This window comes from Xyrauchen texanus, chromosome 5 (genome assembly GCF_025860055.1).
Source record: "Xyrauchen texanus isolate HMW12.3.18 chromosome 5, RBS_HiC_50CHRs, whole genome shotgun sequence".
NCBI lineage: Eukaryota > Metazoa > Chordata > Actinopteri > Cypriniformes > Catostomidae > Xyrauchen > Xyrauchen texanus.
Genome location: NC_068280.1, coordinates 15,630,411 through 15,645,605, shown reverse-complemented (window position 1 = coordinate 15,645,605; position 15,195 = coordinate 15,630,411). Strand labels below are relative to the sequence as shown.

Below are 15,195 nucleotides of genomic sequence, written 5' to 3'. Positions count from 1 at the left end.
GCTGGGTTTGGGGAGAGAGTGAGAGAAAGGGATCAACCCGTCTCTTGCTCCTCAGCCACATCCATGCAAGAGCCCCACGAACTATTTATTTATTTTTTTTCGTGAGTGCTGACTCCCGGAAGCAAGCGAGGCGAGCACGACGCACTCTGCCTGTTAAAGCAAATCGCAGTGCTCGCACCCGCCCTGCTGCAACGCGAGAGCAGCGTGCTCTTACCCCCAAACAAACAGAGCGAAAACTGATGTGTGTCTTCTTCAGCTATAGAGCGGAAGAGGGGAACACGCACCGTTTGCGGCTTTCAGTCATACTCTCTTTTTCTAAACAGAAGAGAACAACGTTCACTGCACACTGCCTAACTGATTCTAACTTCTAACAGAGGAAAGAAAGTTTTGACAGGGTTTGTGAAACACACAGAAACAGAATCGCTCTGAAAAAAGAGTTTCTGACAACACCTAGTGACGTATCCATTTATAGCCTGGCCTCATCTGCATCTAATGATTACATCAGCCGAGGCTATTAATTCGGGTCAATGTTCAATGACGTGTTCCACACATTATTCAGCTCGGCTCACAGCTAAAGCTGTTCCCCGTAGTGCTTAGCAGCGCAACATCGTAGTGAAGCTTTTTGTAAAGGGAACTACGATCTCATCAGATTTACTACTGTAGCTGTTTTCAATTGTGTTTGATTTTTTTTTTTTTTTTTTATTATGATAACTGTACAGACCATATAGCATAACATAAATGTAATTCCCATGTGATACATTTGTACATTATCATAGGAAGACAGGTTACGAATGACTAATATTATTTACCAAAATAAGTGATGTTCATTAGTTGCACAAAAATATACTGTATATTATATTATATATATATATATATATATATATATATATATATATATATATATATATATATATATATATATATATATAAACAACTTTGAATATATCTGAAGTGAAAAGAATGGCCAACGTGATAGAGTTTTTTGTTATCACAAACAAGGTTAGGTACCTTTCATATATTAATGCACTTAACATATATTAATGCATAGAGACTAGAGAGTCTATCTGTACTGGAGAAAACTCTTGAGCAACGTAGGCAGTTTGAGATGAGGGATCAGGTGTAGTCTGGATCGGCCCATGTAGTTTCGGATACTCAGTCGACACAGCTGACTTAGAGACCTTGGTGTGGCTATCCAGGAAGAGAGTAAAGTTTAGCATTACAACATCGTTAGGGGCTATTTACTTAGGTCACATTTTTGTTTTCAGACTCAGCTAGATGGCGTGGCATCTTAAAAATATGGTGCTAATGTTGCTAGGGACTAAAAAAGAACAGATGTGACACAACGATCAAAGACATCCATCTAGCACTTATTAACATAGGCAATAAAAAATTTGCAGACCGATGCAAGAACTCTTTATGTGTGAATGGCCCTTCGTAAATGGTAAATGGTCTTCACTTATTTAGTGCTTTTTTAACCTTAGTGGTTTTCAAAGCGCTTTACACTGTGACTCATTCACCTATTCACAAACACACACACAGACACACCAATGATGGCAGAGCTGCCATGCAAGGCACTAGCCTGCCATTAGGAGCAACTTGAGGTTCAGTGACTTTGTAGATTTTTACTGTCTACAACAGCTTTCAAACATTCAACTGAGTGGTAACAGCAACCAAAAAGGTATATCAAATATATATAATATATAAAAATGAGAAGCTAAGAAAACAAACATTACCCTCATAAAGCAGGAGCATGCCCTCTGCTGTACTGCTGGGTGGTGCTGTATCCACCGGCTTTTGTAGTTCCAGGTTGCGAGTGTTGATGTTAGCGCCGAATTCTAGCAGGACTCTGATGATTTCTGGACAATCCTTCTGTGCAGCAGCATGCAAGGGTGTGTCCAGAAAACGGCCCTTATGCACATTGGCTCCTAAGAAAAAACAGATCCTTTTTTTTAGAGGGTCCGATGAACAATCTAGAGCTAAAAGTAACAGTAAGATGGTATGTGACCTCAGCACCCCATAATACACCCAGTAATTTAAACTGTAAACTTGATATGAACAGTAAAAGTGTGCACATGGATGGGACTTTGTCATGATAACTAAAATGACAGAACTGACTTCACTTTTTCACAGAAAGTATTTTTTACAAACACACCTCCATCCAGAAGTTTCTGTGTACACTGGAGTTCCTGGGACATACAGGCAATGTAAAGTGGTGTTCCTAGATGCGGGATGTCATAATCTACATCTGCTCCCCATGCGATGAGAGCCTCTACACATGCTGCCCTGCCTGAGACATCAAACACATTCATATTTACTTACACTGAGAATTAAGGTAGCACTGATATGTTTGGAAACTCTGCAATAAATTCTATACATTTATACAATTCCTTCACTTAATACTTACTCTTACATCAGTCACACCTACTTATTTCTTTATTCTTACAATTTTCCAAATTTTGGAATAATAGTAGAGTCATCAAAACTATGAAATAACACAAACAAAAGTATGCGAATTAAGCACAGACCAAATAATGTTCAACAAATTTATCAAATCTTACATATTAGATTCTTCAGAGTATTCACCCTTTACCCAGATTACAGCTCTGCACACTCAGGGCATTTATTCAACCAATTCATGAGGTACCCGGGATGTTTTTTAAACAGTACTGAGAGTGTTCCCTTATACAGTATGATGGGCAGTTGGCTGCATTTCTTTCACTATCCAGTCCAACTCATCCATTTGAGAAAGAAAAAAAAATATATATATATTTATTTCTTTATAATTGATTGGAAACACTTTAAAATAATTCATTAATAGTTAATGCTTTAGGGGTTTATTTATTTATTTTTTTTACAGTTTTATTAATCTTTGTACTGTAAATTATAGTTAATAAAGGTACAATTGTTCATTGTTAGTTCAAATTAGTTCATAGTGCATAAACTAATGTTAATATATACAACTTTTCATTTAAAAAATGTATTACTATATGTTGAAATTAACATTAACTAAGATTAATAAATGCTGTTAAATCATTGTTCATTGTTAGTTCAGGTTAACTAATGTTGTTAAATACTATTAACAAATGGAACCTTATTGTGGTTATTATGGTGTTATTAATTATTATAAAATATTTGTACATACTGTATATATACATACAGTATACATTTATTTTCGTCAAAACTCATTTCAAGCATTTATGCATAAAGCTTTAGATCAAAATGTTTTAAAGACCACAAAAACTCATTTTAAAACAAATTCAGTAAAATGTGTCCAAACTTTTGGCTGTTAGATAGTATACTTTATTGGCAACACTTTAGTAAAAGTTTCATTTGTTAACATTCATTAACATAAAATTACAGCACTTCCTAATCTTGGTTAATGCTAATTTCAACATATACTAATACATTTTAACATTAAAATTTGCATATGTTAACATTAGTTAATAAGTTTATAACGTTATAACGTTATAAACTTACAAGAACTAACAATAAACAATTGTCTTAAAAATTTAATTAAATTAACACTAGCCAATGTTAATAGATTTGTTTAAAAATATTTGTCATTGTTAGTTTATGATACCTTATTCCTTTATTAATGTTCACAAATAGAGCATTATTGTAAATTATATCCTTTAACTTATTCAATCCATAACATTTACCATCCTCAAAAATAACGTAAAACTGGATTATTTTGTGTTTCGACAAAAGGAGGTTAGAAAGTAAGCAGCATGACTTGCCTTTGCTGGAGGCCTCATGAATGGGTGAAGGTTGGCACGCTTCTGCCTGTAGTTTTGCTCCATATTCTAACAGCACCTCTGTGCAGGCGACACTACCTGCTGAGCAGGCATTAAACAGCGGGGTCACATCATCAATGGTCGTAGCATTTACCTACCACACACAAAACATGTTATCAATCTGAGCAGAGTCTTCCAAATATATCAATAAACAAAGAGCAAGAAACCACGAGAATGTATGAGAAGTCTTTATAGCCATATGCAGTGATCTAAATACCCAATGACCCCACTTGGTCCTGGCTGATTAAGATCTGCTCTAAATTTCAACTCCAAACTAATTATTATCCAACCTGTAAACTGTATTTGTGGGTTGGACTTTTAGCCATTTAACCCAATCATAATAAATATATATTAGTCTGCCAGCCCAAGCTGCAAATCTTTTATTTCTTACAAAAAAAGCATTACACATCATTGTGGGTAATATACTTTTCTGCATTTTTGTGATTATTAACTCACATTGGCACCAGCCTCAATGAGAGCCCTGGCACAGGCTACATGATCTCTGAGACAAGCTTCGTGCAGTGGGGTCACATGGTCAATGGTGATGATATTTGCATTGTAACCCTGGCAATATGGAAACAAAACAGATATAGTCAACTTTTACATTTACTTATTTATAAGACTCTTTTATCCAAGGTCACTTACATAAACAAATACCATAAAACATGTGATTCATCAGGCTTATTATAATATTATAAGAGATTAAAAACATAAAAGTGTATATGTGTGGACACCTGAGAGAGAAGGGTCTTCAGGGCCAGTAGTCGACCCTGACATGCAGCTTCATGTAGTGGAGAACGATCTGCCCATGAACCTGTAAGACGTGAATGAGCACACATAGAATTAATCTGCTGCAAAAACTAAAATACTGGCACCCAACAACTATGTGTAACATCAAATGTTATATTATATTTAACTTATAAATTAACATAATATACAAATAACCCACAGTTTTAAAAGCACTGGTCTGTACACGTGTGATTTAAGAGCTTTAAAATGTATCCACTCAACCACAATCTGACTTGATTATTTCCAGAATATTCTAAAGTGAGAGTGGTGTGTTTGCGGTTGATTTTGACACAGCTCATCAACAGCTGTTGAGAAGAGAGCTTGTGAGTGGAATAGCTTAAAATGACAAATCATTATCAAATATTGTGAGAGTGGGCCAGCTCTCTATAACACAATAAAAGGTTGACTCATTTAAACAGTTGAGCCATTTGAAAAGATTCTATAGTGCAGGTGTCATAAATAAAATATTTTTTTTCCAAATAAATATGCACAATAAAAAAAGATGGCTGAATTTATTTTAGAACAACATCCATGTATTCAAACAGTACAACATGATTACATGGAAAATCAACATGTTGCTTGAAATAGACCCTGAAATAGAACCCATTCTGCTGAATTACTAACAAGCGCAATCCCCATCAGACAATTTTGCATTCAGTGTATATATACATATGTAACCAGTCCTGCTCGACCCGCTCTGAGAGGGATTCAAACCGGCATCAGCTGGCATGGGAGGTGGGCATCCTAATGAGGAGGCTAAAGGCTACAACCTCCAGCATCAGTCTTGTGGCCAGGGGAGTGAGGTTTACACATACCGCACAGCTATCACGTATCTGGCGGCTCCCTTTACATTCACCCCCCTAAACCTCGCTCCCATCCGGGTCATGGCACCACTGTAACCAGTCCTGCTCGACCCGCTCCAAGCAGGATTTGAACTGGCATCAGGCGGCATGATAGCAGCCTGCTAATAAGGAGGCTAAAAGCTACAACCTCCAGCATCAGTCTTGTGGCCAGGGGAGTGAGGTTTACACATACCGCACAGCTACCACATATCAGCTGGCTCCCATTACACATATATAATCAATTCACTGTATATATACATCAATCTACTGAAAGTTAAGTTAAGGGTGCGAGTTAAGATGTACAGTTTCTAAATTATGCATTCCTGTTGACTTACATCATTTAGAACTAAAAATACAACTCACATTTGTCGCCACTCTGTGGACATTTCAAGTTGAAACTGTAGCTCACACGTGCCCATAAATTCAAGTACTATCTCCCATCAGACATTTTTCCATCAATCTCTAGCAATCTCTAAAACATGGGTTCTGGTCACTATGAGACACGGGTTCTGGTCCAGTGGAAACCAGGAAGTAGTCACTTTCACATAAACAAAGGTGAGCGCGATTCGGAGGTTGCATTTTTGCTCGGAAATTAAATTTTTACTACACTGATGGTTAGAGTGTACAGTTGGGGTTTGGATAAGGGAAGTACCGCCGCTCCCTATAAACAGACTACGCAGTCTGCTCCCTTGGGGGGCACCATCTTACCCTAGGAGGGCACCAGAAAGTCCACCGGCTGCCCTTACTTGCACGTTATACGTTATTCAAGGACCCAAAAGCAGTTGCAGAACACAGATGATCACTTCGCGCTCATAACACGCATCAATTTAGCCAGCCGCGGCCTTGGATAAGGGAGTAGGTTTAATAAAATGTACATTCGTGTTGACTGTTTTAACTTATATGCAACTATAACTATATACTTTGTAGTAGTAAAACAAAACAAATTTTGTCTCTAAAAAAAATTTATCTACTGATAAATGCCATCTGGTAGGTATCTAAACAATTGTACCCAATGGCATTAACGCCACAATGAATTCTCAACAGGTATATTAAGCTGGGAGGGTTACTTTTGAAATGCATTCCACTACAGATTACAGAGTACATGCTGTGAAATGTAATTTGTAACATATTCTGTTAGATTACAGTAATGTATTCTAAATCCCTTTAATTACTTCTTCAGCACTGGTAAATTTTTTTCACTTGTTTTGGCTATAAAAACTCTGCCAGTACAGTAAGACAAAATAAACATGTTAAAAATACACTCTCTGAAAAACCTAAATACCTCATGTAGTGTTGTTTCTAAAACAAGATAACTCAAACTGATTTTGTTATAAGGATGTTTTTTATATTTTTACCTGAAGACAATATACAAATTATTATCAAGAATAAGATTTTTGCCCTAATATCAAAGGTCTTACAAGACAAAAATAAATTATGATCCAACGTGAATTTTCTTGATAAAAAAAATATGATCGTGCCTGGTAACATGTGCATGTAAAATGGCTAGAAATAGCATTTTAGCTTAGCATAAAGCTGACAATTTACACAAGGTTTATTTATATTTCTTCTGCTCCAAACATACTTCAAACTTACTTCTGTGTCTGCTGTCTAACACATCATAAGAAAGTTTTTCACCTCTGTTCAAAAGCACTTTGATCTCATCATTTATATGTATAAATGTTTTCTATCTACATCTAGAACTTTTGTATAAAAGCAACATCACACAAGCAAGAGTGCGGTGTTATCAGAACATCTGTGCTGTTCTAATTAGTTAAAGGGATAGTTCACCCAAAAAGGAAAATTCTTTCATTATTTTCATTATTTACCCTCATGCCATCTCAGATGTGTATGACTTTCTTTATTCTGCTGAACACAAATGAAGATATTTAAATTAATATATCAGCTTTGTATGTCCATACAATGCAAATTAAATATGGCCAGAACTTTTAAGGTCTGAAAAGCACATAATGCCAATATAAAAGTAATCCACACGACTCCAGTGGTTTAATCCAGGTCTTCAGAAGTGATATGATAGGTGTGGGTGAGAAACAGATAAATATTTAAGTCCTTTTTTACTATTAATCTCTTTCAAATTCTTCTTTTATTTTTGGCAATTTGCATTCTTCATGCATACTTAAATATTTATTTACCACACCAGTCAATCTTTGTTTGTGTTCAGCAGAAGAATGCCATACACATCTGGGATGACATGAGGGTGAGTAAATGATGATAGACTTTTCAGTTTTGGGTGAACTATCCCTTTAATTAATGGCAATGTACTTTATATCAGAGCTTAGTGCCAGATTCTGAAAAATATGAGATTGGTTCCCCTCCACCTTATGGACCTTAATCACTGTGAATGCTGACTGCCTGGTGACTGCATACTTAAAAAGCACTTATTTATTGAGAGACTGTGATAGCTCATACATATTTCAGATCTTGTTCTGTTCATGTGACTACAGATGGGCTCTATAGAGACCACTTTTTGTAACTGCCCAGCTCATCCAGATAGAGAGTAGATGGAGAGACAGTCCAACTATTCTATGGGAGATTGTAAATATATAATGAAATCCCACATACCAAACTGAAAACTGTCACTGAATGCTGGAAGTTTAATTTAATTTGACAATACATTATGAGGTCAATAACATGATACAGGAGTTCTCTGTTTTCTGAAAACAAACCAAAGACAAAGTACACTGTGTTCACTTGAACGCTAGTAGTCTTTCTAAGAGAGTTCAAATGTCACCAAGCAGATTTAACTAAACTTAGCCTTGAGCAGTAAAACTGGGTTTAATCCACAACTTATAAAATCAATTAAATGCATACACATATTTTTTTAGCTTAAACTAATAGTCAATATAGGCCACATGCTTATAGCACCTATATACTGTTTATATATTCTTAAAATCACTACAACATATAGTTTGCAGCTAGTGTGCTAGTTGTAATTGGGTTGTGTGTAATATAAGAAAGATGAACAAGGCTTTGAAACAAGTGTTGTTGATAACCAGGTTTTTACATTTACATTTTACATTTATGCATTTGGCAGATGCCTTTATCCAAAGCGACATACAGCGCACTTATTAAAGGTTTTTAATTGATCTAATCTGATCTCCTTTCATCCATTTAAAGAAATGAATAAATGGTCAGTAATTATATTGTCATATAGTTTCATTGATGTATGTGTGTGTGTGTGTGTGTGTGTGTGTGTGTGGTGCTACCTGTGTTTGTATTAATGGATCACTGCTCTGTAACTACTGTGTTATTACATAAGCATGCATAGTCTCTCATACACAAAGCATAAACGTATAATAGGATACAAATCCTATTCTTTTTATGAAACTGAAATCAAAATTCAGTTCAGATTAATGTGACTGTCCAGGTCATATACATTTTTCTAATGCACTGAGAATTATGTTAGCAGGTGTGTGTGTGTGTGTGTGTAATTGATATCTCTACACTGCATACATAGACCACTCTTTTTATATATATATATATAATATAATATAATTATTAATATTAATATATTAATTTACTTGTTTTTTTTTATATTAACAATTGTAATATGTACTTACAATAAAATAACAAAACAATATATTGATAATATATTACCTGTATATGGTCCGGCCCTATACAAATGTATAATAGCCTACTGCATGGTGACGGCAGGGTGCAATTTAAATGCACATTTATTTACACGTGTCGCTAACTCACCTTGACTAGTCAAAATACCCCAGTGCGATCTCTTTTTAGCAGAAAAATGGTCGATAACCTCTCGCTTTCTTTTCTTTTGTGTATTAAATGAGCACTCGGCGTCTCTGCAGGGAACTTCAAGCATGTTTACACTGGATCTATGTCCTCTTCTTTACACAGGGATAGAGCGAGCATAACTAGTGCCTCTCTCTGATTGGTTGCTAGGCGTGTTGTTGTTTCAGAGCGCTCAGTAGGCTCGTGTTGATAACATGAGCGGAGTGCGAAATTACACATCCTATGGCAAAGATTTAACTCCTGAATAAAAATAACGTCACGATGACGTAATGTTAACTTGCAGAAGCGTCCATTAATTAATATTCATGAGCAAAGCCTTCGCCATTGTATAAAGTGCACCACTACCCCAGTGGACCCTGTGGCGGTGGGTGGGATAACACTGCACTAATTTAATCTCAGGTTAAGATTAGAACGGTGACACTATTACGACACAAGTGTCCAGTAATAGATTCAGGAATCACACAATGTTCTGATTTTTCCAACTGAACGCAGGCAGTTAAAAATACCTTATATTTATCAAATATAGATTTATATACTATCTAAAGTACATTTTGTATTTAATTTTTTATTATTATTATTACTACAATACATGATTTCTGTCTGTGTTTTGACTTTAGACTATATATATATATATATATTGCAATGCAAAATATAATATTTACAAATAAATAGCAAATAAAAAAAATTTAAACAATATGAAAATGCTCCTTATATTGTCTTTTAAGTACATATTATATTATTCAATTTGAGAGTATTGATGTTGTACATTTTTCAATTTTAATTTCAATTTATTGCATTTCAGTTGTGATCCATTGCACAAATGTTATTAAGCAGGTAAAATACAGGGTGGAATAGAATATAGTAAGAAAGAAAAATGAATGACAGAAAGTGAGTTAATGAAAACCATACATACATAAGAGCATTTCCAGAGACAACAAAATCTTTACATCTGTTTTTATCTTCAGGCTGCAGAGATTCAAAGAATATATTAAATATGCAAATCTGTAAACAATCTCTTTGTAAACCGAATAAATCACTGATCACTGAGGATGTGAGGATGTGAGGGAGCAATTTTATTTATACATTATGTTGGCATCATAAATTTTTCGTACAACATATGAAACAGGCTACAGCTTTTTAAACATATCTATATATACAAACTCTACCCAGCGATTAAAAACAAAAAGTTATGAGACAATAATTGTCTTTAACTCACTGTGAGATAAGAATATACTGACCCAGTTATCTTTGTTACAAACTAGGCCATGCTACAGAAGTGTCATCTGTCACTTCCAAACAAACTTTTTCCAGTACACTTTACAAGCAGACATAAAGAGTGATATGCCCAATCTCACCCCTCAGACAGATCTCAGAACATGCTCCAGAATATATAGTCTGCATAAATCCCAGTTTAGCCTACTTACTGTGCCCTTGGCCAAAATCATAGAACTCGGCTGCGATCCGGGCTGCCTCCTTACGGTTTCCTTTAACCACATAGAAGTGGGTCAGAATATTTAAACTGATCTTGACAAAGAGTTTGAAGCAAAAAAGGACAAAAATCGAGAGGTAGACATTGGAATACTGCAAGCCGATAGGCCGCTCCTCCAGAATCTCTGTCATTGCTGCTGCTCAGTCACAGTAAATGTTTTGGAATGGGATCCAGGGATGTGTTGATGGGGATCATATGCCAGGCCAGCCCAGTTTTTCCCATGGCAGCTGGGCTCAGAGTAGGGATGAGATATTTAATTTCATATGTAGTAGCTTGAATTATGCAGATTGGGCCACTTGACTGAGGTGTTTGTCACTTGATATATTAAGACAGTTTGTTTGTATTGTATTATTACTGATTTGTATTTTATTGTATTGCTTACTGATACATTGCAATCATAATCCTTGCAAAAATAGCTTGTGTTACAGCTAATAAAAGAAAATTACATTCTAAGGTGTCACGACAACCATAAATGGCAATTTTCCACTGCACGTTACGGTTCAACTCACCTCAACTCCACTCGCTTTACTTTTCTGAGCTTGCATTTCCATTGCAGTTTAGTGCCACCTCAACATGGGTGGGATTATAGGCTGATCGTCATAGTTGCGCCGCCTCTACTGCCGTGACATCATCTTAAACATGACACAAACTGACCAAAACAATAACAACCGCTAGCGGTTAGCTACTAGCTCATTGTGCTGCATAAAGCAGTTGTTGCATGGTGATTTTACACAAGTGTAACAGTTAAATTGGCCTGGTTGTTTTGGAAGCAAGCTTCCAGTATCTGGTCAACTAAATAAAGTGAAGCTTTTAAGCAGAGTATAGAGTTACCGTATCAAAATGTACCATCCTCCATCATGGCTGAGTCCAGGGCACTCTCCCTCCCATTGCTTGCCGGTTTAGATTGCGTCCATTTGGTCGAACCACTTCCACTTTTCCTTGATGGTTCTGTAGTCACTTATGTTTTTTTTTACTTTTCCCTACACTGTTGGTGGGTCCAGTGGTAGCCGTGTGCAGCCAATAGCTGAGTCACATCCTGAAAGATTTTTTGGTTTCGCTCATTGCTAACGAGTGGACCATCTGCACCTCGTTTATTGACCACCATATATTTGTTCCAGCACGAAGCGATTTTGGGAGAATGCACACAAACAGTTGGTGTAGTGTATGTAAATGAAGTGCCGCAATTTGCTATTTTCACGAGAAGACCTTTGAAAACCATGTCTTAACTCAGCGCAAAGTTTAAAGATCATGCCCAAACTCTGAAAATACATTAAAATCGCTGTTGTAGGCTCTTTATGAAACAAATATTTATGAGATTTTTATTAAACTATCTTTAGGTCCTGGTTTATTTTTTCAATTATTATTATAATTATTCTTACAGTTGTATTTATGATCTAATATGTCTTAGTAACTATCCACCTTTAGAGTAACTATCCACCTGTTATTGTAGAGTGATTTTAAGTCACTGTAAAAGGGGCAGGTGATATGAGGGTAAAATGTTTGGATTTTGGAAGGTCGTTATATATGATTCTTTTTAACCACTTTGTTATTTTGATTATATTTTCATTTCGTTTGAAGAGTAATTTGATTTTGAAATATTTTTTGTTTACGTTTTTCATGTTTCCTTATTGACAAGGACTGTATGTCATAGTTCACGTGTAAACACTATATCTGTATGCAACATCACTTACTGTTTAGCTGGAATTATAAGCATAAAAAAATATAAAAAAATGGTAACATAACAATGAACACCTAGGCTATACCTGTGAGACAAACAGATGTGTTTAAGGTAGCTACAAATATTATGCTGTTAAATCTCAATATAACTTTTCTAAACTGCTTAATTGACCTAACTTCTCTTTCATTATACATTAGAGTTGTGTGGGGGTGGGGTTTATGAATTGCAATCTGCTGTCATGTCACAATCAAGTTGCACTGTGTACATCAGAGTAGGCTCGCTCCCTTGATCAAAATCAAGGGGTTAAGGGTCTGTCAACAGAAACTTCCCTCACTCACTTAACAAGTGGAACTGACTTCCAAAATGGTAGCAGGGATTCCCCCAAGGGGAAGTGTTTAAGGGAGTTAGCGAGTGGATGTTAAAAGTGAAGTGGAACTCAGTCTTGGAGTCACTCCGCTGGGGCCGGTTTCACCAGCTATCCATAAGTTACAGCTTAACTTAGTTGTGGTGTAAATGGGCACATCACATTTTAAGCATTACTAAATATTTGAGTATTGCACCATTAAAGTTAGCTAGAATGTAACCCTACATATAAACTAAATATTTATGGAAGACTCCGACCAGTAGTAACGGTTGGAATAAAAAAGCAGACTGATATTTTCATCATTTTCATGACATCATTGAGCTCATGTTTTGCATGACCGGCTTCAATCATTTCTACATACAGTATGATGTTTACATTTACACTCGTTTACCTTTATGAGAGAGAGAAAAAAAATACTTTTAAGTGGATCTTCAGCATGGAACAGTTCAAACGGTGCAGTTTTCAGGGTGCATTGCCCAGTGTCAAGTTTCAACACATTCAAAAAATATATAAGATATTAAAATTAATAAATGTCTCTTTTCAGCCTGTTGTATTAGTATTTATTTATCACCCCTTATTTGTTTTACAGTTCCTATATATATTGGTATTTACACAGGTCAAACATAGGCTACTATTTATCAAATCTACTTTTATTACATATTGTATTTTAATGGGGATATAATTTATTACAGCTGACAGTTACGTGAGCAAACAATGTTTGAACATCAACTGTAACAAAATCAAACTGGAGTTTGTGGCTTTTTAACTAGGGATCCACTGATCCGATACCTCGATTGGTATCGGCTCAGAGACTGACATTTTTAAATGGATGGGGTATCAATAAAATGCACACACAGCTTCAGAGCGTTAATGAATGGCGCTGCCCTGTTTACACACACCCGCGGCTATTTTTAGCCTTCACAGCGTTTCACAATATTTGAGCGCTACTCACGAGCAACATCTCAGATGTAGATGCTCAAAAGTTCGGTTCACTTATAATACACATTTAGAATGGCACCAGAGGTGCATTTTACCAGAATTTGAATAAGAAGAGAATTTAACTACTGTGAACTTGCCTACAAACAGACACATACAGGACTTCTTGGAGAGTTCAGAATGTCAAAATAAAAGTGTGAGGGTTTGGTGTCACAGAGGCAGAGATATGAACTCAGTAGCAGGGTTTAATGAACAGATGATTGAAACAGTGATGTAAACATTGTGAGTAAATCCAGTTGAGCAGAGTGACAAGTCTTGTGATACTTGCAGGCAATATTGAAGACACAGGTATTTTTGACATGGTAGAAAGGTCTGGAGTCTCAGAGGTACTATCAATGTGAACAGACAAAGAGTGCATGTGAAAACGGTGTATATATATGCAGTCCAGGTGCGTGTAATCAGAACTCAGGGAGAGTGAGTGCTGTGACAGCAGTGAGGAAGAAAGAGAGAGAGAGAGAGAGAGAGAGAGAGAGAGAGAGAGAGAGAGAGCAAGACAGGTGGATCTGTGACAAAAGGTGCACAATTGAGATATATTACTATATATTGCTATTATCATTTGTTTACAAATTATAATAATATGTGTGAATGAAAAGTGAGCTGATTTTTTACAACTAAATTGAACAAAAAATAGATCTGAATCCTTTAAAGTACAGAAACAAGAAATCCAAATAGAATTCAAAATAACTTATACTGGAATTTCTGTTAATTTTGTTGCTACATTATCCAGTATACTAGTTAAAAATAAAGTGTTTCTTAATAAGCTATACGGTTATATTGATATAATGTGTAGTTAGAGGTTTGTGTTTCTTTACATATTAAAGAGTACTCCCAAATAGTTCCACATAATAATGTAAATATATTCTAAACTGATTATGCAAAATATTTATAAAAAAAAAAAAAATATTTGAAGGTCCCTCCTCCCAGGTTCACGCAAGACATCAAGCACACTGTGTGGGCGCTGCCCATACAGCAGCTCAAAGGGGAGAAGCTAGTGGAGGCTTGCGGGACCTCTTGTACTGCGAATAACAGGGGGTTGAGCCATTTATCCCAATTTATAGCATCTTCGTGCACAAATTTACAAATCATGTTTTTAAGGATTTTATTAAATCGTTCCACCAGGCCAGAGCTGGCCCAAGGCATAAGCGAACTAAGCGGCTGCTTTTTTGTGATTACACTGTCAATGGACAATGGTAATTGTACAAAAATGCAATATTAAACGCAATATTATGTTAACGGGCTGCAGGATGCAAGCACATTCAGACAGCAAAACAGCAATGTCACAAAAAAGGACATATCCTCTGGTGCAGAGAAAAGGAAAAAGAAGAAAACAGAGGAAGAGAAAAAAAACAGCACGATAAAGGTATGTTAAGTAGCTAGGCTAAGTTACGAGCTAACATTAGCTGGCTAGTTAGTAAACATAGCCTATGTAGCATATCTTCTTTATTAAACATCCATAAATAGCTTTGACATCT

General features: G+C 35.9%; 1 protein-coding gene across 2 annotated transcripts; it reads right to left on the bottom strand.

Annotated features, from left to right (window-relative positions):
- asb5b (ankyrin repeat and SOCS box containing 5b) lies at positions 1-10,822 on the bottom strand. 2 transcript variants are annotated; one of them, XM_052126911.1, is made up of 7 exons: positions 10,621-10,822; positions 4,529-4,608; positions 4,251-4,358; positions 3,734-3,888; positions 2,153-2,283; positions 1,734-1,925; positions 1-1,188 (listed from the first exon to the last, which is right to left on the bottom strand). In XM_052126911.1, the coding sequence occupies exons 1-7, from the start codon at positions 10,814-10,816 to the stop codon at positions 1,061-1,063; spliced, it is 990 nt and encodes a 329-aa protein (XP_051982871.1). In that variant the 5' UTR covers positions 10,817-10,822; the 3' UTR covers positions 1-1,060. The 2 variants fall into 2 exon arrangements, with proteins under 2 accessions (XP_051982871.1, XP_051982872.1); XM_052126912.1 differs by lacking the exon at positions 10,621-10,822 and adding an exon at positions 9,143-9,354.
- Positions 10,823-15,195: the final 4,373 nt, after the last annotated feature.